At 36.2% G+C, this 27,527-nt stretch overlaps 2 protein-coding genes and 1 long non-coding RNA gene across 5 annotated transcripts in view; 1 reads left to right on the forward strand and 2 right to left on the reverse strand.

The window, feature by feature from the left end:
- The window catches only part of LOC5569188 (protein Gawky), a 34,462-nt gene extending 29,601 nt beyond the window's left edge, over nt 1-4,861 (reverse strand). For all 3 annotated transcript variants that reach the window (XM_021845372.1, XM_021845371.1, XM_021845370.1), the window contains exon 1: nt 4,151-4,861. The gene's annotated coding sequence lies outside the window, so the exon portion shown is untranslated. The remainder of the gene's footprint in view (nt 1-4,150) is intronic.
- A 1,661-nt stretch (nt 4,862-6,522) lies between these two features.
- On the reverse strand, nt 6,523-7,070 carry LOC110676651. The gene is made up of 2 exons (XR_002500599.1): nt 6,757-7,070; nt 6,523-6,692 (listed from the first exon to the last, which is right to left on the reverse strand). It is a non-coding gene; the product is annotated as an uncharacterized LOC110676651 (long non-coding RNA).
- Nucleotides 7,071-17,204: 10,134 nt separating this feature from the next.
- LOC5569190 (zinc finger protein 436) lies at nt 17,205-19,272 on the forward strand. The gene is made up of 3 exons (XM_021845373.1): nt 17,205-17,463; nt 17,526-17,662; nt 17,726-19,272. Exons 1-3 carry the CDS (start codon nt 17,347-17,349, stop codon nt 19,227-19,229), a joined length of 1,758 nt encoding a protein of 585 aa, XP_021701065.1. The 5' UTR covers nt 17,205-17,346; the 3' UTR covers nt 19,230-19,272.
- The last annotated feature ends 8,255 nt before the right edge of the window (nt 19,273-27,527 follow it).

Raw genomic sequence — 27,527 nt, forward strand, 5'->3', positions numbered from 1 at the left:
CGACAAGAAAGTGTATACCAAAATGATGTGAGGAAACGGCGAAATGTATGCAGATGACAGCCGTATCAGTCTTCTGTCTTTCCACGGCAGAAGGAACACTACAATAGCTATTTAAAAAACAGTAAAATAGCAAGAAAATAGTTTAACAAGATAGAATAATGATCAATTTAAACTATAGTCACAAGAACATTGACAACCAATGATGAAAACACTGCCACGAGTGAACAACTGATCAACTACCAAATATTAAAATTTTCGCATTACTTATGATTTTGCTCTAAACCATGTGTGTAGCTCGTTATTTTTAAACAAATGATTGGACAAAGATTAAAACTATCACCACCACTATGAGATAGAGAAGGATCTTTTTTTCATCGTAGCTTTGATAAATAACGTGTAAATACATTTGTTGGTTCAGTAACAACAAGCTACACACCAAGAGTCTCAAATCTCAAATTATGTGCCTTTAGTAGATTTTGAGTTGCTGAATCTGATGCCGTTTTCAGAAATGTTATGGTATGTCACAATTTTTAGCTACAGATAGCCAAAGTTGTATAAAACACTGGTTTCTTTAATGAGGCATGCAAAATAGGGCTTTAACTTTCATTTTAGATATTATTTGGTTGCAATTGCACGGTTAAATTCAGATAAAATCGATTTTCAGTCACGCTTGCAGTCTCCATAAAACATTCTTCGTTTCTCATACATGGCAAAATACAATACTTTTCCAAATCATCAGAAACTAACTTTTGAATATCGAACACATGTTTAAAGTTTAAATTAGGCTAAAAAATAACAGTCAAATTTTGCATTTTCAACAATCAATATCTCAAAAACAAGGCATCTTATGATATTTTTGAAAGCTGCAGTGGATTCAGCAACCCTCAGTTAAGTAAATAGCGGTATTTTGGTGATTGAGACAAAAACGTGTTCCACAGTGTAATTCGAGTTACGTCTAATGTCTGCACACTATCAAAGCAGCGTTCATTTTAAACCCACATCCAACGGCGGCGGCAACGCGCAGACAAAGTAGGCTTGTATTGACAATCCGGGTGACAGTTAGAAGTTCGGCAGTCAAAACTTCGGCGAAGTTCGGCGTCGGCATTCTAATTTGGTGCTTCGCCGACGCATAAGGATTACCTTTGGCGGCGTAGCACTTCGGTAGAATGCCGACGCCGAACTTTGGCGAACTTTTGTCGGTGGTATTTAATTTCTCTTATGCACTTCGGTCTAAATTTAATCTGAATGCACAATATTTTTTCATTCTCGATAGTACCGGAAGGCCACGTTTGTACTAAATAGAAATCCACGGTCACGGAACGTGATTAGCTAAATATTATCGAAATCACAATTAAAGCAACTAATATTTGCAGTTTTATCGAAATTATATCTTTATGTAGCGAAGAAACGAAAAAGGTAAACAATAAAGGATTTGGATTTACGAAGAGCGCCGCAGCATAATATAGTAACACTACAACAGTATTTAGGCAGCATGCTCAATGCAATATGGATGCTTTAAATAACCATTTTAGCGATTTTGTAATTGTTAATTAATGCATGTCCCCAAGTTGCGTAATGTCAAGAATCATTGATAACAATAATAGATCAGTTAAAAAAATCTTGGCTTTATATTCCATATACCAGCGGTTCCCAAACTTTTCAAGTTTATGGCACCCTTAGTGATTTCCTGAGAATTGTGCGTCGCATCACTATATGGAACAGCGAATATTAAGTTCCATATGTATGCAAAACTAAAAAGGTTTCTACATACTTGTATCTATCTTACTTACATATACAATAACGATCTCCTTTTCTTAGCGCATTTTCAAAAATCGAAGTTACCGTGACATGCCGTCAGGTTAAAACAACTCAAATTTCAATCAATCAGAAAAAATGTATGATTATTGTCAAGTTTTTTTTATTAAGTTTTATATACTTTGCACAAAAATATATTCTTCTAAATATCACGCATCTGACCTCGAATACCGGAGATATTTTTAAACATCTCTCAATATAAAGTGGTTGAGGTTTTTATGATTAATTGGGGAAAATACATCTTATACTCAGCCATTTTGGAATTATAACTGAAACATTGAATTGCATTTTTTAGAGTATGCCAGTTTTTTACATATTCTGATTTATATTTTTTCGTGAACTATTTCTAAAACACGTTTGAAGTTAGTATGCAAATCGCTTTTGAAACACCTCCCGTATTATGTAAATTGAAATGTCATTGAGTCTACAGTTTGAAATCTTCATTCCTTCTTTTTAATATCAAAATTAAGATATTGAAGCATGATAAAATTATGTTACACTTAGAAAAATGTGCTCTTTCAATCAATTTACGCAAACCTGCATTTTTCTCAAAAGCCCAACCCAGACAGAAACACAAAAGCAACTATGCTTTTATTAACTGAAAAGTTCAGTAGCAGACGGACGTTTTCTTATAATCAGGCAAAAAAATTTAATTCAAGGAGACAAAAATTATAAAATCCAATCTTAAAATAAGATTCAAACCAAAAGAAGAAGCATGAATGATACAATTTTATTTTATAATGCTATCTTACCTTTAGATTTTCTTTAAATAAATGTTTGTTCAATTTACCATTGTTACGAATTCATTGATGACAAAAAGCTTACAGTTTAAGCAACATTAAATAGCCACTTATGGAACCTCTTTTGCGTTGTCGTGTGACGACTTGAATTTCTGGATTTTTCACACAGAAATGAATCAAATCCTCTCATCCTTTGCCTTTCTATTGGTGTTACGTACCAACCGGAACAGGGCCATCATGCATCTGTAGGTAATAATCTCCAAACTAAAGCAGGTGATACTTTGTCATGTAGGAAAATTAGGTCCTTCATGCTTTTAATAAGGCTTCTTGCATTTTTGCAATCGTTTCCATATAGATATACCCTTGGTACCTCAATAAATTTGGACCTAATTCCGGAACCATAACTGAATTGGCTTGTTTAGGGGTACCCAGTATTCTACATATTCTGATTCTACTGAAATTGAACTAGAACCCAGAGTTTCAAAATTGTCCGTGCCCTGGAACTATCTTTAAAACGCGTTTGAAATATATAAATCAATTTTGAAACACCCCTTGGCAAATTTTACTTCGGGACGAGCTGTCATTATGTGAATTGAAACGTCATTGAGTCCACAGATTAAAATCTTCTTTAATCATTTACAATATAAAAAACAATATATTGAAGTCCAATGAAATTTTGTTAGAAAAAAAAAAAACCGGGGGCGAAGTTACAGAACTTGAATCTTCGATGTCCCATAGGTCTCGGATGGATAATAAGGTCTTTTGTAAAATGTTATAGATTTTAGGTAATGATCTGCAATCGGAAGCCTTCGGCGTAGCTATTGTTTAGTACACAAATTGTAAACTCCAATACTTGCACACTGAGGGTGCAACTAATCTTAAGTAGCATTTCTTGTGCAAGTTTAGTTTTTCTTGAAATAACAAAGTAGCAACTGCGGGCGCCCAATCATGCTCATGCTCATGTTATAAGCCCTCGAATATTGCTGTTTTATGCTTTTTGCTATGTCTGTGATTGAAAGGTATTAAATCAAATATCGGCACAAATTTTAAAGAAAAGTATATAATAAATAGCGTACTATTTCACGGTGCAATCGAATGTTTCTTAAAAGAATAAAGAATATTGCATATTTTTTGATGATTTTCACACAAAACATGGATTAATTGCATCAGAAATAATAACAATGAAATGCCTAACTATTTCTTCAGACTTGTCTGTTACTGTGTTTTCACTGCGCATAAAACAGAATCATAAATATTCTAGTAATTATGTTTTACTTTGGAAACTTTTGTTTGCGTATAGAAAACATTTACTCCAACACACAAAATTTGTACCTATCATGCAATTCCGTTTCTCACGGTGCTTGCGGAATGTACAGTAATGTTTTCTTGTTGTCGGTCGGTATCAAAATATTAAGCAGTAATCAAAATTCGCACTTTGCCTTGGTATGTGTGGTCGTAGAGATACAACGAAATTCACTGCTATTGCACACTCACTCTGACTGATGTTCACTTGTAGTTGTACTGAAACCATTTTCTGCTAGCTCTACCCAGTTGCAAGAGAAAAAAATTACACGCAGCCGAAAACGACCTCTTACCTCTTCCCAATCGAGGTCCTGTGGGACGTGTCCAGTCCTTTCCGGAACGGGACAAGCAAACTCAAATTTTATCGAAGAACAAGATATGCTTTCTAATAATGCTAGTGCTTTGTGCTAGCATCCGTTGACGATGACGATATACTGTTGTCCATTAATTGGCAAAAGCTGCCATCGAGGTGGTTAACTGATTGAGACTCTGGCGAAGGGTGCCACGAAAAACTGCTTTTCCCTGGTGGAAGCCAGAAACGGTACCAGACGCACTTTGCACTTTTTTCACTAGTGGTAGCCTAGCCAGAATTTAATCTGCAACGCATTTTGATTTTTTTGCTTTCAGCGAAAACCTGATTTTCGCTTGGTAGCAAAACTGGTTCGATTCACGTACTTATGTTGACCACCATTACTATTTTATCACAAATCAAAGGACATCTCGTTTTTTCTCTTTCTTCGATACGCAGCAGAACCAGAAAATTTTCGCTTCGTCCAGCAAACTTTCTTTTGCACACGATACTTTTTGCAAACTCCGCTCACTCGATTCTCGAACAAATTCAGATCGGACTGGACCTTCGATTATTGCGTCGAATATTTTTTCCCGTTGGAATACTCAAATTCAGCTAAAAATCACTTTTTCACTTGTCCCGAAGCTGGAAATGCAGTGCAGAACCGCGTATAAGAATCTCGCTCGACTGACGACGACTACAATTTTTCCACCTGCAAGAGTAGCCAGAGCCAGTGTTGCCACATTTATATCTGTACCGAAGGCTCAAAAATCTTTTTTTATCTGTACCAGAGATTCCGAAAATCTGTAACCAAAATCTGTACCACATCCAACATAAATTGATGAAAAAACCCTTCAAATCCTAATTAATATGGATATTTACCATGGTTTTTATTGTAATAATTTCACTTATTACATAAAAAATATTGATAAATTCTATGGAAACAGTATTTTTCAATAATAATTTTGTGGGAATTTTCCGCATTCTTTAGATTTTGTGTTACAAAAATCGCCATTTCCAAAAATCTTTACCAATCTGTACTTTTTCGTGAAAATCTGTAATCTGTACCGTACAGAATCTGTACCAAAATTTATCAGAAAATCTGTACCTTTCCAGATAAATCTGTACTTGTGGCAACACTGGCCAGAGCTCCATGGAAGCTGTTGCACGCACACACTGATGGACTTCGTGATCAAGTTTTGTCGTGGCTTGCTATGAATGATGGTTGCTCCATTCGTAAGTTGGCTTTAGTTGGGTATTTAGTTAAAAATGTAACCTTTTAAGAGATAACTAAAGAAACAATGTTTGCTCAATCACTCACTGAGTTGTTGAATCAGTTAAAATAAAACTATTATGCAAGTCTTATTCGCCTAGAAATGGAAAATCTATTCAACAAACCAATCAATCCAGAAAAGTTTCATATGCAGCAAGTTAGGTTTTAGAACCATCAACTTAGAGACCACGCATGGATATTGGACATGTGGCCAAGTCATCCAAAAACTCTTGAACCTTCTCTAGACTTGGTTTGCAGATGTGTGATTTATCGCAAGCTAAGTTTTAGAGCAGCCAGTATAGTCGCCACACACCCCGAAGAAACCGAATATACAGGGATTGAATCCTGAGAAAATTGAGAGAATCTCACACGTATCGCTCTCTGTAACTATCATAACATGCTGCACATTATGAGAGACTGTTTATCGTATACTGCTACAACTTTGATCAGATTGGGGGGATAGTAGTGCATGATAAAACCCCTCTAAACATGCTCCAAGCCTGGGGGACACTATTGCTATTGGAAGTTCGTGGATTGTTTATCGTGCCAGTAAAGAAAAACACCTATCCTCAACGGTAAACAAGCGAGAAAAATGAATTTTATCATCGCTCTCTCTTTGGGGCTCTCGCTCGCTGCTTCCATTTATCAGACTTGTTACACCTTACGATACAATGACGATCGTGGACCGCAACAGATGGGATGTTTTTCTTTGCTTGCTTTGATCGTGCTTCATACTCAAATGAGAGCGAATTCTGCAATGCCTGCGAATATACAAAACCCATTTGTACACTCAAAATAATCCAAACGTCATTCTTACGTGAAAACATACGTGGTTTTTTTCCATCGCACTTTTCACGTAGCGCTTACGTGGATCATAGGTACCACTGAATGAACGCATGAACAAATAGACCTCATCAGTTCCATCGAAGTTTCACGTAGCTGCTACATGAAGTTTCACGTAGCTTCTACGAAGTGCTTTAGTGGATCCTAGATGATATTTTTATTGATTTTTATCGGTATAGTTAAATGAGACCCGATTCTGCTTTGCATTGGCTTTGCCAATTAAATAGTATTTCAATTTGAAAAAAAGTATAACAAACAGAAAGAATTCAAGTATTTATTGCATTCAATCGTTATTGCGAATACAATGTATTCACATTGTTTTCAGTTGATGGTGTGAATCAATGTCCAATACCCACTGACCGACACGGTGGCATCCATGGTCCAACTGCATTACATATTTGTTCGGATTTGCTGTTCTATGTTTCGTAAGCTATGAAAGATATAAAAAAAAGCTATAAAGTATTGATATTCTCCAGTATCTTACACATATTTACCATGAAATCAATCCAAAAGTTGTTTTAAAGTCCAGCAACTCCTGGAAAAACAAGCGGCCACCATTTTAAAAATTGAACTGAGAATGCACGCGATGTCAAAACAGAGAATGAACGCGATGTCAAAATGAATTTAATTGCCTACGTGATTTTCACGTAAGTGCAACAGGTAGCTTCGGTAACAATCACCCGGACTTCATTTGGTGATTATATATGCTCTAGTAATAATTACCTTGGTCAGGTGAAGATGAGGCAAAATGAATTTGGAATGATCTACGTGATTTTTCACGTAGCAATGACGTTTGGATTATTTTGAGTGTACCTATGTGACCAAAAAACAATAAGGATGCTTAAAAGCATATATGGTTAGGAACAATGGAAATCCGCAAAATTTGGGAAATCCCACGAAATTTCGGAGTTCTAAGGGAATCATGTGACTCAACCCAACCAAAATTCTTTCCCATTACCTCTGTGAAGATTTAGAGGTATACAAGGTATCCAAACAGAAAAGGGCACATATTAATCTTCCTTCTTCTATTCTCAACTGACGGCACCGACCAGTTGTCTGTCTATGAGACACTGATTTATGTGCAGTTGAGAAGATTATGGCCACTCGCAGCCAATCTTCAAGTTATCTCTTTGTATATTATCAATAAACTAGCTTACCCGACGTGGCTAGCCACGTTCCAACGAAATTTTAAGGGTGTGAGCCGTTTCACCGATTCGTTTAACTTTTATTTAAAATTTGACAGCTCGATAGTTCTTTCCCCTCCGGTTGAAAGTAACCCTGCTCTGAAGCATGATTAAACTTGACAGTTCAGAAGTTATTTTCCGCTCCCGAGAATTTGAGAATAACTAACCCTCTGTCATCTTTGTTCAGAAATAACAACTCGACTGTCAAAGCTCAAATGAATTGGAGCGTAGAATCGTACCAAAAATTCTAGCATATCCTCCCAAATAGCTGCTGTAGTGTAGTATGATTCATTATCATTTTTCAAAATTACAGTTGTGAAAAGACCATCGACTCAAAGAAATACCATGTCATGGAACAGGAATGTTTTAAGTAATCATCATAGTAAGCATGAAATTTTGTATTAAGTTTGCATCCATAAGTCTATATCGAGTCATCGAGCATCGACTCTTGGAGGTTTCAATGTAAATTAATAAAACTCGAATATTTGGCGCACATTCATCTCATTTATGTTTATACTGCTTTTTTTTCGACATATGTGAACTCGTTTTCCAACCTGAGATGGAACTGGAGAAACCGTTTCACATTTTCAACTCACACCCGATTCAAGTTCGACTGAACTGCAATTTACTTGAAGTTGATTTATTGACGTTTTGATCACCAACCAAATTTCAAATCAGACGACAATGATGAAATGCTCGAGAATATTCTACGAATTGGAATGAACAAAGTTCCAGAAAACTCCAGAATATTCTTCCAAATAGCTATTGTAATACTATTGTAATGCTCTAATTTTAATATGTACCGTTGTAGTGCTCTTAAATTGCTGTTGTAGTGCTCAACGAAATTTTTCTATTAAGGGGGCAGGATCCGTCATTGATTTCAGAATTTTCAAAAGCAGTTTTTTCGTTCAAAATCAAAAAAATTACATGTAAATGTATTCATTGTATTCGATTCTCCAACCGCAACACAGCGAACACATTTTCATCTAATAATTTTTAGATTTGGACAGAAAAACTGCTTTTGAATTTTCGATGATTACGATGACGGAGCGTTGAGCGTTCATTTCAAAGCGTTACTGACAGACAGACAACTCTGGGATTTGATATACACACTCAATCTGTTTGGTAAAAATAACTGGGTTTTGGAACTACCGAAAAAGTCAGTAAACTAAAAAAGAATGTCAAAAATCGAAAAACAGAGATTTTTTACTGAAATTTTGCAGAGAGTTTTCTTTTTATATCATATATCGATAAAAAATAAAACAAGGTGAAATTTGCTTTTCAATTACGCGTGGCGACAGTTTTCATTTTACTGACTTTTTCGGTAGTTCCAAAACCCAGTAAAATTAAATTTTACCAACCCCAGTAATTTAATCTAAGTGTGTATATGATTCGATCAATTCGCGATGTCGGAGGCAATTACCACAGTTGACCCTATGCGTGAAGCTCCGATTTCTTTACATGGCAAAGCATAGGAAGTCAATTTTCAAATGCTTCTAAAAAATTCAAAACTAAATTTAATTAAATTCTGTTAAGTGTACGGGGTTAGATTTATGATAAGCTATAGAATCCGCAGAATATTGAGGAAAAAATATAAAAATCAAAATAATGTGTTCATACTGTAGCCCATCAATAGTCTATCAATATGTACTGAAAATAATTTAAATAGCTATTGTTATTAATTTTATATAAGCATTTGAAATTTTACTTCCTATACCTTGCCGGGTTAAATTTTCGACGCTTCACGCATAGAGTATTTTTTTCCAGATGGCAGCACCGTACCTTCGTTAGAGCGAATATGAAGTAGAAGCCGTAGGACGTGTGTAGTCAGTCTAGAGTAAGGTTCTTTTATAAGAGAGATTCGCGGAGGCAGCCTTTGTAAGCCAATTGGGTTGTTTAGTAATGAAAAAATCTCGGTTTTTTGTAGCTTGATCGAAAGAGCTTATTTTTCTAAGTGTAACACGATTTTATTGCGCTTCAATATGTTAATTTTGATATAGTAAATGATTAAACAATATTTTATTCCGTCGACTCAATGACATTTCAATTAACATAATGACAGCTCGTCCCGAAGTAAAATTTGCCGAGGGGTGATTCAAACGCAATTTCCATACTAAGTTCAAACGTGTTTTAAAAATAGTTCCAGGGCAAGGGAAATTATGAAACTTTGGATTCTGGCTCAGTTTGAACCGTAGAACAAGAATATGTAAAAAACAGGATACCCCTAAACAAGCCAATTCGTGATCAAACGTCAACATCCCAACGCAAAATCACTAGTGTTTGGAGGTGATTTGAACGCCCAAATTGCGAAATCATCCCCTCCAAGTTAGTTCTAATACCCTCCGTTAAATGAACTATGGTGGCGCGTCGATCATCGCAAGTTTCTCGTTAAACAGTCAATAGAGCAGTAAGAGCTATCCAGAGTCCCGAGTCGTTGGGCTGAAAATCTTTTACATAGGTGCCCTAAAATATTATTATCACCTTCATTATCGAGATTTTCAGCCATAGGCTGATTCGTCATCATGGAATACCATTTACACCTTGTTCAATAATTTTATACCATCTTTATAATATTTGGCCGAAAAAAACCTGCTTCTAAAGTCTTGTGCGTGGAAACTTTATTGAAAAATTTAATTGTTCAAAACTGAAATTTATTCGATGAAAATATGTTCATCACTGTGTTTCGTTTGGAGAATGTAAAACAGTGAACATATTTTCATGCAAAATTTTATAATTTTGAACAGAAAACTACATTTGAAAATTCTGAAATTGATGATTGATTCCTCCCTCTAATTTGGACTAAATATTTATATTGTTAGACTTATTCTAGAGGATGATTAGAAACTGTTGCACAGCGAACTAACGGCATGAGGAAGTTTGCAGTGATAGGCGGTGCATTACCAGTGTGTTTTGTTTTATTTAATTTAAATTAATTGATAGTAGGTTGGTTCAGTATAATCATTAGATTTTTAATAACTACCGAAGAACTAAGCATTACATATAACGTACCTCGGGGCATGTGAGAATCCTGGGTAAATGGGACCTTCCATCATAGTTCACTTGACTTAGGTAACCTAAGCTAGGGGATATTCTTCTAGAAAGTTAAAGATACAATTATATAAATCGAATTACCATTATAACCAATTACCAAGCCACAGTTTTAAGTATTAGGAGAGAAAATGACTATGCATAATTTTTCTATATATTTTTTATTGTATTTTTTTAATACGAAAAAAAATGAAGGAAATGAGATAAATTTTAAAATGCATCATGGGAATGATTACTTAACATATCAAGCGTGTGCTAAAATAAGGGCGTAAGTCGTGGTCAATTTCTCTTCAAAGATCTAATTTCTAATCGAAATTCAGTCTAATTCATGCCGAATTTTTCTATTTTGATAGGAAAATGTTTCTATTAATAGTGGACAGTCACTCTAAATGGGTGATAGTAGAAATAATGTAAGTCGGTACAGATTCAAAACAAGTAATTGACAAAATTCATGGCCGTTTTTGCTAGATTTGGACTTCCTGACGTTGTGGTTACCGATGGTGGCCCCACATTTAATTCAAAGTAGTTCTTTTTGTATCCTGAGAATCACGAAATAAAACCTTTGAAAAGCCCTCTTTACATCCCTAGTAGCAACGGTCAGGCTGAACGACTTGTTAGGGTTGTGAAGGATGCTTTGAAGAAACATCTTTTAGATAAGTAGATGAAAAAATTGAATTTAGTACTATACCATTTAATTCCACTAGAGTTTGTATCCTTCACTGAACCAACAAATATCATAAAAAATATTAAAAACGTCACATACTCTCCCGATAAATGAAATCCGATTCACATTATGTGTGTCCATTGATAGTCATGTAAAAAACACATAAATCTCATTATGATACCTCATAATATTCAATTATCAACTCTGTGAAACATATATGAACAAAAGTTATGTATTCAATCCGATGAATGCTATGGGATTTGCAGATGTGAAAAATTAGAAACTGTTCCATAGCGGAATCCTCGTGATGGCTGGTTTGACTCTTAAATCATCGGTGTATTTGGAAATAAATTATAGTTTGAAGACGTGAATCATAAAACTTTGTATAGGATAGTGAAAGGTATGTTGATTATACATAAACAAAAAAGCTGAATTTAAGTTAATCCTTTTGGACTTGAATTTACAGAATACATAAACTTCATTGCAAGCTGAAGTCATCGGAACAAGATCGGAAGGACCATCCAGAAGACTACCCAGAAGAATAAATTTTTCATATCTAAATTAATCGGTTATCCAATGTAATTAATGCATCGTTTAATCACACAAATGCCGATAATGTATCAATAAAGTATTTTTTTTAAATTATGATTATATTGTTTATCAATTCTACTGGAAAAAAAAAAACTGACAAAGCATCATTTCAAATTCATTATAATTTCTTATAAAAATCACTAACAATATCAATGACTGTCATCTGAATTTCACATAAAACTCATTGGCAAAATCCAATGGTTCGTATGATAAATTTGCATTGAATGCATGTGTTCTATCAGATGAATTTAATTCAAAAGAAATCGAACAAGTTTATGTGATAAATTGATGAGCGTTATGTGAAAAGCTACATGGAAAAAAAACTATATATGTTTTCAGATAAATATGACATGATTCCTTGGTTCAGTGTTTGACAGATACGCGTATTTCGACCTCAACTGTAAGGCCGTCTTCAGTGTCGAGTACTAGACTCTAGGATGTAAAATCGCCAGGAGCTTTCATATTTTTGATTTTTTTTTATAATAGTTCTCATTTCTTCCAAATCAGTCTCCCAGGTCTTTTCGAAAACGTTCTCTTGATTGAGAACGTTTACGAAGTCCGGAATAACTTGATTTTCTATTGGACTTGTAAGTCCTAAATTAAAATTGTGATTTAGTGTTATTGTTTATTGGGACTCTTTAAGGTGAAGATACAGCGAAGCCAAAACTCGAATTTTCAGAAGCACAAATCTAGAGAACCAGACAATAGTTTGCGCTGAAAATTGGTCGCCACCAGCGAGAGATCAGTGAGTTGTTAAAGTTATTTTAAAACGTAAATCTTACGTGATCTTACTGTCTGTTTTAAATTTGTTATTTAAAATGACAATATTTTCAATATAAGGGGGAATCGGGGGGAACATTTTATTATTTTTTTTCTGGAGTTTTGCGCAAAAATCAATGTTAGAATACTGTTTATAATTGATGGAAGCCAATCTAAAAATATAAACGATCTCATTTATTTTAATTTAAAGTCAATATGATTCAAAGAACTATAAACTTCTGTTACCCACTTGCCCCACACGGTACCTTAGGTGGCGAATTCAGGAATTAAAACATGGTGAATACTGATGCAAGAGAGATCCAATTCCAGTATTCGCCACCCCAATTTTCAATATATAAACAGTTATAAATGGTAATCAACTAGAAAATATTAATAGAACTGTTTTATAACTTAAATAACTAAAATAGTAATAAGACTTCTTCTTACAAAATTTGAATGAAACAACAACCGATACGATTAGACTCCGTCACATGCCACGGCTCAAGCTAGACTGAGCTAGCTCTTTATTATTCAGCTCTCAGTCTCTTTTCTGAAGCGTTACATGCTAACGCTTAAATATAAAGTAACAGGGCAGACACCACATAAACAAGGTTTCAGTTCAGTTCATATATTTTTCCTGTTAAGCATACAATATTGAAAGCTTTCGTCACATGAACACATTTTTAACCCTTCAGTCGTCGCGTGGTTTGCCACCATCAGAACCACCACGCTGCTGTTGTGAACGAAGAACGAGGTTTTTTCAACAGTGTTGTACAAAATACAACAACGCGACGACTGATGTGTTTAAATCTTTTGATTGATTTAAAAATATTTTTACTCAACTGCTTTTTGTGACAAATGCTTAAAATGCTCACTTATGCCCGCCTACCCCAATACTTCACCTATTCGCATAATTGTCTCATGTTCTATGGGATACGAGGAACTGTTATACGAATAGGGGTAGTATACTGCGGCCTTAATTTACCATAAAACTTAATTCCCATGGTTTTTCCTTGTAGTTGCGAAAATTAAGCCAGATGGCTTGGCTCATGCATTCAAAAAAAATTGGAAACCTACACTGATCCAACTAATCCGATTCAATTTAAGGTACCGCGGGGCAAGTGGGTAAATGGGGTAACAATTGATATATTTTACTGAATATGTGAATTAACGTTTTAAACTCATGCGTGGTCATTGAGAACACTACGATAGGTAAGAGATTTCTGACATTTTTCAGCCATTATTGCATAATAGAGTGAAAAATTGTTAACCTGTCAACTGTTACTCCGTAACAAGTTGGCGGCGTACAATCTTATTTTAATGTTTTCAGTGGCAAAAATTTGCGGAAAATAGAGTAGTGTTGGATCCGTTGAATCTGTTGCATGCTCCTTGTGGGCGAGCGACGGAATCCGGATCCATTGTGGCCGGTTCGCGTTGCGCGGAAGAAAAACCGAAATGCGACGGAGTAAAAAAAAACGCGTCAGTAGAGTTTGATACGTTGAACCTGTTGTATGCTCCTGTCGAGCGAGCAACGAAATCAGTATCGTGTCCGGTTGGCGTAGTAACCGCACTATCAGTGTCGGTCATTCGTGTATATGCTCACGTATTCATTTCGAATTATATATTTATTGTTTACCAAAACGAATCCTTTCCCATATCCAAACTCCCAGTGTTTTCTTGTGGAAGTGCAGAGGACTCCTCGGCTTCTGTAAAGCAAGTAACACGTCAACATTTCCCTCCCATTCCCAAATTGACCTGCATTCGGACGCAGCCGACGCCGGTATTGTTTATTATAATAATGAGAGCACACATTGAGGATGCTACTGATCCCGAGTAGTGTCTGTTGGTTCCCTGTGTAAGTACAGCTGTTCTTGCAATAACGGAGTAGCATCTGCGGGCGGTCAATCATGCTCATGCTCATGCTCATGCAAAAATTTGCGGAAAATAATGTCCTGTACCACTTCTTAGTTGTCCTCTGTGACAGTTTCAAACTGCAATAAAAAAAGTTTTAGAATTAATTCGACGTAGACCTAAAAATAACTAAATTTAAACACCGTCAATTTTCTTATCAGGTGGGGTAAGTGAAAAGTTTATTATTAGAGATTGAATTTGTGTTTTCTCTTTAAGTAGCCATAAGTAAACATGGTTCGCAATTATCATAGAAAAACATAACGTGCGGATAATTCAAGAAACACTATACTCAAGCGTTAAAAGCTATTAGATATCATGGAAATTCTCTAAAAGATGTTGCCAAACATTACAATATCAATATGTCTACTTCGGGCAGCCAATTAAAAGGAAGACGTTGACTGAAAAGTTGCAATATTAGAGAAAACGCGGAAATCTCGTGGAATGTCTATGTAAAGCTAGTTCAAAACATAAAAATGGGGTATAGGTCTATCCAAATAAAAAAGACCCTAAATACGTTATTGAAGGATTCCGTTTGATTTCTCCCGAAGAGTTATCCGACTTTTTCAAAAACAAATAACGAGCGGTGGAAATTCTACAGAGCAGAAATGCAATTGCTGTCCTATGATGTAAGAACTAATATTGGAAATGTTGCAGTTATAATGTTGTCGAATCATTTCAACTAACATAACTGAACAGAAGAAAATTGAAGTGAAAAGAATAACATTTTCTTTGTTTACATGTTACTTATGTTATTGTTCATTGGGAAGTCTTAACAAGTGTTAAAGCTAATAGAAATCGTGAATATAATTGTTTGTTTTTGAATTTATTGTTCAAAACGGTAAACTTTTTAAAAGTAAGGAGACATTTTTCAAAAACTTTTTCCGTATTTTTTCTTCAATTTTTCATAAAAATCAATTTCAGCATGCTGCTTATATATGGTGGGAGTCAAGCTAAAAAATATACACAACCTCATTTGTTTCAATTCAAAGTCTCTAGAATTGGAAGAATCTCAACTATGCGAATTCCATTACCCACTTGCCCCACGGTACCTTATCTGAAAAATCACATAGTCATATAACGATACGATGGTCATATGATTAACTTTAAAAGCATCCAATGATGGCTATATGATTTCCTAATGCATCTTAAATAATATTCAAACGACTATTGTATGCATTAGTTATCAAGTTTAATCTGATTGTGTATGTTGATTTGACATCACAAAATCATATAGACGCTAAATGATTATTGTAATATGAAAAAAATATATCAGTAAATATCATGGCAGTACAGTGTCGATTTTCACGATTGAACAACAAATAACATATTTCGCGCATTGCAGTTATTGGAAACACTGAACCAATTACTCCAACTATTTTTTTCTCTAAAAATCACATAGCCAGAACACAATGGTAATATGATTAACTCTATAAGCATCCAATGACGGTTATATGATTTCCCAATGGATCTTAAGTCAAATTAAAATGAACATTCTATGCATCAGTCATATATGTTTCATCTTATTGGGCTAGGGTATCAGGCATTACACAATCAGATAGAAGTTATATGATTTTTGTAATGTGAAAAAGATATCGGAAATATTACGGTAAACTTAACTGAGCAACCAACACTTCAATTTGCGATAATTGCAGTTACCAGAAATATGAGGTAATTCTTCCTTTATTTTAATTGAAGATCATAGCGAAATAGTCTTTTTAGTTTTGATTTTAGATTGCGGGAGCAGTGGTCATACGAAGATGTAATCTGTTCTTCAGAAAAAAGTGGACGTAGATGTCGCATAATGGAAGTGGAAATATACAAAGTCATCTGCTATCACAATAATTGGATGTGAGTTCATTATAACAACATAAATGATAAAATATATAAAATTGAGACATATACAGATTTTTAGTGCTTTTTCAACTTTATGTGAAGCTCATGAAGAAATATAATATGATATATATTATCCAATCCAAGATATTCAATATTCGTTTCAAATAAACTTTATCTGATTTGGTATATGAATCCACCTTTCATATATTCTGATTACTATATATCATTCAGATGGAAGGTATATGATTAACATAATGAACTCTGTCTATATTATTTTATTATGAATGTTAAATGAAAAAACCGTATGAAAAAAGCTATACGTTTTTTGTAATTAATTGAACATGATTACTTCTTAGAGTGTGAGTATACTCCGGCAAAAGAAAACAATGTAGTGGATATAGAATTTAGGATCGAAGCGATACAAATAAAGTGTTATATGTGCTGCATTTTATTTTATTTATTTTATCTTGTACTTAAAACATGTATCGTATTATTGTACTCAAAACTAACATAAAATAATAAAAGGAATCGAACAATGTTCTCTTTTCTTGTTTTCATTTTCAATTTTCTCTTGAGGAATTATTTGAATTTCGTCTGAAAATATTCGCATCGAATAAAATTTATCTGATTTGGTATATGAATGCAGTTTTCATACATTCTGATTTCCATATATGAATTAGATGGAAGTCGTAGGATGAATATATTGAATTCGGCCTATGTGATTTTAATATGAATGTTGTATGATAAATAGTATGGAAAAAATCTATATGTTTTTAGTAATGACTTAAACATGATTAATTCTCAGAGTATACGCCACAGACAAACATACACTGCAAACAAACTATCTTTTCAAAAGCATTAAAATGTGTGACGTCGTAATCTTTGTTTTTCTTTTTTCCCTTTACTAACACATTGCCGTCCCCTTTTCATTCATCCCTTGGTGTACAATCAACATATCATCTCTTTGGTGTCATAAAACCAAAACCACTCTCAAATGCAAGTTGCAAAACAAAAAGATCTCTCAACGATTGATACACGAATTTTTATGGATTACACCTTCTAATAAGCAATTGATTGTTTAAATTCGGAAAAGTATGACCTCCAGGGAATGCCGTATTTGCTTGCGATATGAGCAAAACTGTGTTTCACTGTTCGCCAAACGGCGGGGAACTTCATTGGCAGAAATGGTTCGGTTCTGTGCCCGTGTCGAGGTGAGTACCAAAATGTTAAGATTGTAAATGCTTGAACCTAATTTCTACCAATTATGTTCAAGATATCTGAGAATGATGGACTTCCAAAAGATGCTTGTGGCAGATGTGTGGATGAAGCATTGAATGCGTATCTGTTCGTCAATAAATGTCGAAGGTCCGATGCAGAGTTGCGGACAGCACAGGCCAGCCTGAAGGATGAGTATGATTAACAATACTGTTCATGAATTAACAGATGTTAAATTCTATGATATGTCTATTTCAGCAACGAAGATGCTGAAACCGAGATCAATGACCAACTAGCATTTTGCGCAGTTGATGTTGAACCACAGCATGTTGAATCATTGGAAGTCGAACAAGAGGAAGATACGGCAGACAGCAATGTCCCGATCCCAGATGTAGATATAGACATTCAACAAGTTACTTCGGTTTCCGAAGTGATGGACACGGCCAGCAATTCTGACGAAGAATCGATTCAATATGCTACATCTGATAGTGAGAGTGTTGAATTCGATCATCAACAGCAAGAAGTTAAGACGTCTGATAAAGCAATTCAAGAAGATGTTTCATTGGGCCACATGAAGCAAGAATCGCTTGTTGAGAACCTTGTAGAACAAGAGGAGGACAATGCTGACCAGGAATTCTTGATTGAATATCTCGATGACAATTTTAAAGACGATTTCACAGATGCAATACAAGAAGCCAATTGTCTGCAGTATGATGTTGAAGTTTTAGAATACTCGCAAACAACACATGGAGCACCACTTCTCATATGTTGTGGAGTTCGATGTAAGGACGTGTTTGGCAGTATACAGGAACTAAAGGAACATTCTAATGTTGTTCACTTGCCTCACAGAGAATTAGATAGCCAAGACAAACCATTCGAATGTAGTCGTTGCTATACGCGTTTCAACTCCGAGAAGAGTCTTACAATGCATTCAAGAAGATCGCAATTCTGTACTCTTTGTTCAGAGACATTCGTATCGCTAAACGAAAAACGATTACACATGCAAAATGTTCACGGACTATCGGGACCAGTTTCTGTAAAACAAACAACACGAAGAATTTGCTGTGGATGCCATGAACAGTTTGAAAATGAGGAAGATCTGCGAAACCATGGCGAAAAAGTTCATTCGATCAGGAAAAATGCAGTAGATGAAACAAGACCGTTTCAGTGCAACATCTGTTACAAACTATTCCGGACGTTCGAAAGCCTTCGAATCCATCAGCGGTTTGTCTATCGCCCGAAAAATTTTGTTTGCGTTATATGCGGTCGGGCCTTTGATACGCGTTCTAAACTCCAAACCCATTTGTTGGTACACTCGGACAAGCGCAACTTCCAATGTGACAAGTGCTCCAAGTCGTTCAAGAAGGAAATTGATCTCAAAAGCCACGTGTTGTTGCATGATGAGAAGCGGGAAGAGTGCAACTATTGTGGTCTCAAATTTCACCGGAAATCCAATCTGAAGATGCATATGCGGAAGCACCAGGACACCTTTTTCTACGCATGCCCCGAGTGTCCGAAAAAGTTCAAAAATAATTCGCACCTCAAGGAGCACTTCAAGGTGCACTCCAAGCAGAAGCCTTACCCCTGCAGTTTTTGTGAGCGAAGTTTTGCCTACTGTAGCGACCGGAAGCGCCACGAGATGAGCCACACCGGCAACTACCCATTCGAGTGTGCTTGCTCGAAAAAGTTTTCCCGGAAGACGACCTACGAGAAACACGCGCTATACTGTCAGGATAGATCGGAGAATGAATATCGGGACTGAAGAGTCTTGTACTTTATAATTTGTAATAAAAAAATGAAATGACCTTCTCGTTTTTCATACACCAATTATTGAGTAATTATCGACAGGAGAAACATAATTTTGCACTCGTATATCCCGTTACGTGTACCATATGTTTGATTTATGCATAATGAAACATTACGAGATTTCCGTTAAGCTTGAAATGATCAGCCTAGAAACAACAGGTTCTATTCCTGGTTCGGTCGGGTGCGAAATTTTGTAGATTTTATAACCATAGAGTAGAGTGGGGCAAAAGTTCGAGTGGGGTAAGAGTTTCTTTTTAAGATTTCTAGCTCAATTCAAAACAAATCTTATAAATGCCATGGAGGTTCGAAGGCTATTCAAGTAAGAGACTTTCAATCCAAATATCATAAAAATCAATTGAGATTTGGAAAAGTTATGGCTATTTTTTGTTTTTTGACGTGAATATTGTAATTTTTGGTCAAACTTTCGTTGCATGGAACCAATTGAAGATAAAATCTTCTCCAATATTTTATGTAAGGGCGTTTCTAGACCTATCATAAGGTTGTTTTGAGGTATATTAGTTTTTGCATAAATGCTTGAAAACAATTTTTGGCCCAATGGGGCAAAAGTTCGAATCAGCGGGGCAAAAGTTCGACCCATGTATAAAATCACGGAAAAAATTTCAAATTGCCTAAAATCTAAATATTATCTTCAAATTTAGTTAAATTTGTCTGATCGTGTGACAACTGTCACCAAAATTTTTGAGTATATTACAATTAACCCGGTTTTGGGCAATTTTTTGATGAAAATTTAGTGTGTATTTTTCGTCAAACATAAGTTTACAGCTGGTGTAAAGTATACCTGTCATAAAAGGATCGATATTTTGTGTTTTAGCCAGCTAACTTTTGCCCCACACTAGATTCAAACTCTTGCCCCACCGGTGGGGCAAAAGTTCGAATAAGACAATCAATTTTGAAACTGTTATAACTAAAAATGGGTAAATATTTTGACACAAGTTTGTTCAGCATAATTATAGCCCATATGTTGAAGGCTCACTGTATGGTATTTGTTTTGTTTTAACTGCTATTGTTTTCCTGGAAACTTTGATTATACCACTAAGGTCGAACTTTTGCCCCACCTTACTCTATTGTAGGTATTACTATGGGTTTGTCATTAAGTTTTAAAATTCATGAAGAAGCGGGTTCAGATACCCGAGCAAGGATTAAAAACTAAATGGTATCAAATTTAACTTTTCAGATATTTTTTATGTCGAATTGATTACAAAATTAGATTTTTTTCTCTTAAGTTTCAACATAACACAAACGATAAGATAATAATCACACAAAACATAATCCTAACTGAATACGTTATGAGAGGGACTGTTTGCGTGTGGGCATTATTAGAGGCAACAATTTGTACTGCTGAAAGGTTTCCTGAATTAAATTCAAGAAGAATATTTCTCAGCATTCTGCTAATCTGCTAATATCAACGCACCCCCTAGCCATGGCCAATCTGCGTTGTTTACACAAACATCCCTATAAACCCCCACGCTGGGAAATACGTTTACCGAAAAAGGCGTTATGAGGTTCTGCACTGCATTCTTGTATTGGATTTACTTTAATGGCATTGTTGTTAGCAAATTCACAAAAAGTGAAAGAGAAAGAAAACATGATTTGTGCAGGCAGAGCCCCATAGGCCATGCTATACCAGTTAGCACGCCCGACGCCCACCGATGACAGAGTGGGTAGGCTCGCACCATCGTCCCGCCCTTCTACCTATTTTTGAGATAGGCAGTTCTGTCAGGGTGTAAATAGTTATTATTATCCATGTAATCAAAATGCACCGATTTACGACCTTCTACGTGTTAACGACCTTAAGGTGGGAATATTTGCGTGCCGGGTATGCTCATCTTCCTGTTGTGACATCACTTCTCCACAATGGCTTGGAGGTTTCCTTCTTCATTTCGGTTGTTCTGGAAAGATAAGAAAACAAGGAAAGGAAGGGGCTACACCACTCCACAGAATGGCGGCCCATCTGATATTAGTTTTGTGTTAAATAATTATTGTTGTGAGTAGAGATCCTGAAAGGGAGAAATGCGAGTAGGCGGTAAGCCGCCAATCGAACCGTAAAAATCCCTTTTCAAAATGCTTTTCATGTGCTAAGTAACTTGTAAACTCCTACTCAATTATGTTTTGTTGGCCTGCACGTTTTATTTAGACACAATTTTTATTTAGAAAACTATTTGGATCCGAGATTGTAGGTGCAGATTGAGCATGATTGATAAACAAGCATCCTGTTTTCAGTTAAAGAAAGTTTAAGAAGTTGATAATTCTGTCATTTATACTAGCTATATACAAGAATTCACTATTGATGTAATATATGGATATTGAATAAGTTTCAACGCGCGATTATAATACTTCAGTTTTTGTGCTGTTGTATTTGTGTATGTAGATTCTAACGGTAAAAAATAGCACGACGAAAGGAAAGTTGATAATCTATCATCATTATGATTTCAGTCGTATGATTCGGAAATTTTAACAATTTAAACATGTGTATTCGAAGAAAACAGACTACGAGCATTTATTACCTTGCAGATATTTATCATTTTCTACAGCCTAATTTAATAATACCTACATTGGGTTGTAACAAAAATTTGATCTTGGGATGTTGATTTGCCTCCTAATCATAGTTTCGACAATAGTCACATGCTTACTATCCCTTATGGCAGTGTTGTTGATTCTATTGTCTATCGCTCATCAGTTTCGCGCCACCCGGCAGGGACTTGGTCCTATGTACCCAATACTCTGCTGTGTCTTAACTTCACGCAATACATTCTGTAGATGTGTGATACACTTTGCGGAATATTATGATTTATCACTTCGTTCAGATGGAAAATTATGGTACCATATTCACATATCAGATAACTCCCACCTGGAACGATGTAATACATCGGAGACATGTAGATTCAGATGTATGTATACGATCTATGCCTAGTTCGGCTCTGATCGACAGGCAATCAGTGTATTCAGTTTTTCAACTAGCTTGAAGCGATTAACGTTTCAAGACAAGCTCTCCACTATATCTGCTAGCAATCACCGGTCGTCGATAGACATTTCGGTTCTTTTCTGCTAAAGAAAGATCCGATTGTATGCCAAAGACTATGGCTCATGCTTTTCAATACAGCTGGAAAAACAAGAACTACACCCAGCACCAAATAGTACGTAACTATGAGGCGGACCGGAAGGTTTGATGAGCAATCCCCACCAAGAAGAATATTTCTCAGCATTCAATGAAAAATTGCAGAAAGAGCTACATGAGAATTACTGAGAGACTTATTAGGAATCTCTACATTTCTGTATTTCTGAAGGAATATTTGCTGTTGACAAATTCCTGAAGCTCTTCCTCGAGGGCTATGCGAAGAAATTCCTGTAGAACCTGTGGAAGAGACGTGTATGAGGTTTTGTGTCCTTTAGGGCCAGGGCCAGATTAACAAATGTGGGGGCCCGGGGGCCATTATCTTTACTTTAGCATACACTAGATATTTGTAATGTATTTTTTATATTTAATACATCTCAGTTGATTTTATATGTTTACAGATTAAATTCAATGTTTTTGTCAATGTAAATGTCAACAACAAAATCCGTTTGATGATTCGCTTCTTATAGGTATCTTAATTCAAATTATGCTTTTTCTATTCATGCTTAATATTCAAGTTGTTGAACAAACACATTTATTTACCAGTTTTGAAATGAATAAATTGCTGTAGCGCTGGTAGCAGGTCTTTTCCTAGAGATTGTCTCTATTTTAATGAATTTCTCTGAATAGTTTCCATTTTTAATGGAAGATCTTTAAAATCTCTATTTCAATCAAAATGCTCTCTAGAGTTGCTTTTTCCCTCATTAAGATTGCAGTGAATCCTGATACAACTTTTCCTGGGCTCCAGAGAAAAAAAAGCAAAGACTTTAATGCAGCTTTTCGGCAGGTTCTTAAAGAATTTCCTCTCACATGTCTCACGAAAAAACTTCAAGAAATCTTCTAGTGTTTTTTCCAGAGATTTCATCTGAAAAACTTTTAGGGACTCATACCGTTATCTCTCTATATTTTCTTCTAGAGATTCTTTACCACTTACTTACTTACTTATTTGGCTTTACATCAATTATCTTGATAAAGCCTCGCCAACAATATTTCGCCAATTCCCTCGGTTCATGGCCGCTTCTCTCCATCCTCGACTGTGACCCACGCTCTCCAGGTCCTGTTGTACCTGGTCAATCCACCTAGCTCGCTGCAAGTCCTCCTCGAGCATAGTCCACGCCTCATGCCCATAGAGGACTACCGGTCTTATGAGCGTTTTGTACATCGTGCATTTGGTGCGGGGGTGAATCTTTCTTGACCGCAGTTTCTTCTGGAGCCCATAGTAGGCACGACTTCCGCTGATGATGCGCCTTCGTATTTCCCGACTAACATTGTTGTCAGCTGTCAACAAGGATCCGAGGTAGACGAACTCGTCCACCACCTCGAAGGTATCCCCGTCTATCGTAACACTGCTTCCTAGGCGGGCCCTGTCGCGCTCAGTTCCGCCAACCAGCATGTAATTTGTTTTCGACGCATTCACCATTAGCCCGACTCTTGTTGCTTCGCGTTTCAGGCGGGTGAACAAATCTGCCATCGTTTCAAATTTTTTCCCAATAATATCCATGTCGTCCGCGAAGCAAACAAATTGTCCGGATCTCGTGAAAATCGTGCCTCGACTGTTAAGTCCGGCTCTCCGCATGACACCTTCAAGCGCAATATTGAACAACAGGCACGAAAGTCCGTCGCCCTGTCGTAGTCCCCGCCGAGACTCGAACGAACTGGAGTGTTCGCCCGAGATCTTCACGCAGTTTTGCACACCGTCCATAGTTGCTCTGATCAATCTTGTGAGCTTCCCGGGAAAGCTGTTCTCGTCCATGATTTTCCATAGCTCTATGCGGTCGATACTATCGTATGCCGCCTTGAAATCGATGAACAAATGGTGCGTAGGGACCTGGTACTCACGGCATTTCTGGAGGATTTGCCGCACGGAAAAGATCTGGTCCGTTGTCGAGCGGCCGTCGATGAAACCTGCTTGGTAACTTCTCACGAACTCGTTTGCTATAGGTGATAGACGACGGAGATTATTTACCAATACTCCCAGAAATTCTTTCATCGATTTGGCAAAGGATGACTAGAGGACTTTCTCCAAGAAAACCTTGAACACTCCAATGATTCACGTTTAGTTATTTCCTCAGGGATTACGCCGTTTTTTTTCCAAAGACTATAGTAGGAGTTCCTCCACATATTTTTTTCACTAATCCTTCAACCGAATTCTACAGTTGTCACTAACGAAATCGATGGAAGAATCACCTGCTATAATCATGGAGAACTTGGCCCTTCCTTGAAAAATATCTAAAAGAATTTTTGAAGGAAATCCTGGGTAATCCATATTTTTATCCTTGTTTAAATAAAAAAAAAATAGTAAATAAATTCCTTAGACAAATTCCAAAGGAAATAATAACTTAATTTTCGGAATTATCTCTGAATCTTTGGAAAAACACCTAAATTCTTACAAAATTCCTACAAATCATGAAAAAATACATACACTGTCGAAATGTGGCAATGAAGAATGAAAAATGAAAAAAATGACAAATGTCCGGTCTGATTATCTTTTCGTAGGTAACATTTTATTTTTCTGTTTCCTGTTTGATCTATTCTCGGTCTCTTTTTACAAGCTCGAGTTCTCTGAAGTTCCTTTATTCAAGGCACCTAAACGCTACCAGGTCTGCAATGCACATTGGTCCCAAAGCCATATCTAGGAAGACAAAAATGATTGCGCCTAAACCGTCAATTTTAGATATATGGTGTCTTCGGCAAAGTTTCTCCATATTTTTCAGACATTTTTTTCAGAGATGTGAAATTAGGGTGGCCCACATGGTTTACGAAATCAGCACATAAACTTTTTTGCTGACACATTTAGGACTACACAATGTTCTACAATGTTTTAGAACAACCGATTTGGAGCAACTTTGCCGAAGAACCCAAATTTCTATCTCTTATGGTTCGCGATTTATGATTTTTTTTAACAAAAAAGTTAGGGTGGTACTGAAAAATCAGTTTTTTCTTGATGAGTTTTTATACCATAATTTCTCGCAAAAACTTTGTTCCGAGCACTTTTAAACTTTTGATTGCGCAAAGTCAATTTTAAATGACTTTACATACAGTTATTTCGATTGTTGTACCTCGACTCTGACCACTATCTGGTGACGTATAAACTGCGACCAAAACTCTCCGTCGTTAACAACGTATGGTACCGACGGACGCCCCGGTATGATCTAGAGCGGCTCAACAACCGGATGTCGCAGCGGCATACGCGCAGCACTTCGAGGCTGCACTACCGGAAGAGGGTGAGCTGGATGAAGCCCCTTAGGAGAACTGATGGAGTACAGTGAAGGCAGCCATCAAAAATGCAGCTGAGAGCAACGTCGGGTACGTGGGACGGAGTCGACGGAACGATTGGTTCGACGAGGAATGTAGGCAGATTCTGGAGGAGAAGAATGCAGCGCGGGCGGTCATGCTGTAGCAAGGGATCCGGCAGAACGTGGAACCTTACAGACAGAAACGGCAACAACGCAAAATGAGGAATTTCATCATCATAAAACGAGGATCAAAATGTGGCACTTGCAAGTCCTCAAAAGGATGAAAATCACCTAAATGAATAAGTCTGATACGGAGAAGTACTATCTGAATCATTTTATTACATTTTTTGCATACTATTAGAGGTTTCCGTTTTTATTCATTCATTTATTTACCTCGTGTGCCAGTTGCTTGGCCGCATACGTGAAAGCTCTCTGGCTGCGTACGCGAAAGCACAAAATATCCGCCCTAAAAACCTGGCGAAAAGAACTGACGTTTCTCACGTGGCCTTATATCAGCATCAGTGGTGCAGAGAAGCACGATTATATCTTTGCTCTATAATGGCACGCTATTTCGCCTTTTCTAGCATTATAATATCATTATATGTGTATATAAAACTTACATGCATCAAATGATTACCCTATATGCGCATATAATGCTGTTGCCGTGCCGCATTATCGTGCTTACTGGTTACTTGGGACGCCTGCCTCTGATTTTGATTTTCTAACTGAACAATTGAATCTAATGATTGATGCAATGCTCAAAGCCACCACTACGACTGAAGTAGTCCAAGTTGGTGTAAAATTTACTAATCAAATTGTTATTGGATTACGTTTTTCTAATAGATCCAATAAATAATAATTTAAATATTTTAAATTGGAATGCTCGTTCTTTGAATGGTAAATAGGACGAGCTGTTTAATTTTCTTACAGCTAATAACATGCATATAGCAGTTATTACTGAAACGTATTTGAAACCTGGATCTAAACTCAAAAGAGATCCTAACTTTTTTGTTTAATATCGTAATGATCGATTGATGGGGCATTTGGGGGAGTTGCAATCATCATTCATAGGCGTATAAAACATCAACTATTTTCGTCATTTGAAACTTTAGGTGTTTCAGTTGAAAAATAGCTTAGTAAATATACTTTCATAGCTGCCTATTTGCCTTTTCAATGCTCTAGACAGAAACTTTCAGAAACTAGCTTATCATTCTTAGTTGATATATTTAACAAATGTTTTCAATTAGCATATTTTCCTGACAAATGGAAAAATGCTAAGGTTGTTCCAATTTTAAAACCAGACAAAAATCCTGCAGAAGCTTCTAGCTATCGTTCAATCAGTTGGCTTTCCCCCATCAGTGAACTTTTTGAAAAGATTATTTTGAACAGAATGGTGGTCCACATCCACGAAAATTACAGTTCGGATTCCGCCATGGACATTCGATCACTCATCAACTTTTACGTGTAACAAATTTGATCCGTTCAAACAAATCTGAAGGCTATTCTACTGGACTTGCTCTTCTAGACATAGAAAAAGCATTCGACAGTGTTTGGCATGAAGGTTTGATCGTAAAATTAAAAAACTTTAATTTTCCAACATACATTATTAGAATAAATCAAAGTTGTCAAATCGTACACTTCAGGTTAATTATTAGAACTCTAGGTCTGAAAGACTTCCTGTAGGAGCTGGTGTTCCTCAATGCAGCATTTTGGGACCAATATTATACAATATTTTCACATCTGACTTACCTCAGGGATGTCAAAAGACGAAGCCTGCGTGTTTGGATATATTTTCTCCATACTTGCAGAAATAAAAGATTTCCCCTAATGCTTCCAAACTCAACTAATAATAATGAAGTTGTCAAATAAAGAGCTTTTGGTTTAT

The sequence above is a fragment of the Aedes aegypti genome, chromosome 2 (genome assembly GCF_002204515.2).
Source record: "Aedes aegypti strain LVP_AGWG chromosome 2, AaegL5.0 Primary Assembly, whole genome shotgun sequence".
Classification (NCBI taxonomy): Eukaryota; Metazoa; Arthropoda; class Insecta; order Diptera; family Culicidae; genus Aedes; species Aedes aegypti.

Coding starts and splice junctions, on each gene's coding strand:
- LOC5569190 (XM_021845373.1), top strand. CDS start 17,347: ATGACCTCCAGGGAATGCCGTATTTGCTTGCGATATGAGCAAAACTGT. Junction 17,464..17,525: donor GGTTCTGTGCCCGTGTCGAG/GTGAGTACCAAA, acceptor ATTATGTTCAAG/ATATCTGAGAATGATGGACT. Junction 17,663..17,725: donor CAGGCCAGCCTGAAGGATGA/GTATGATTAACA, acceptor TGTCTATTTCAG/CAACGAAGATGCTGAAACCG.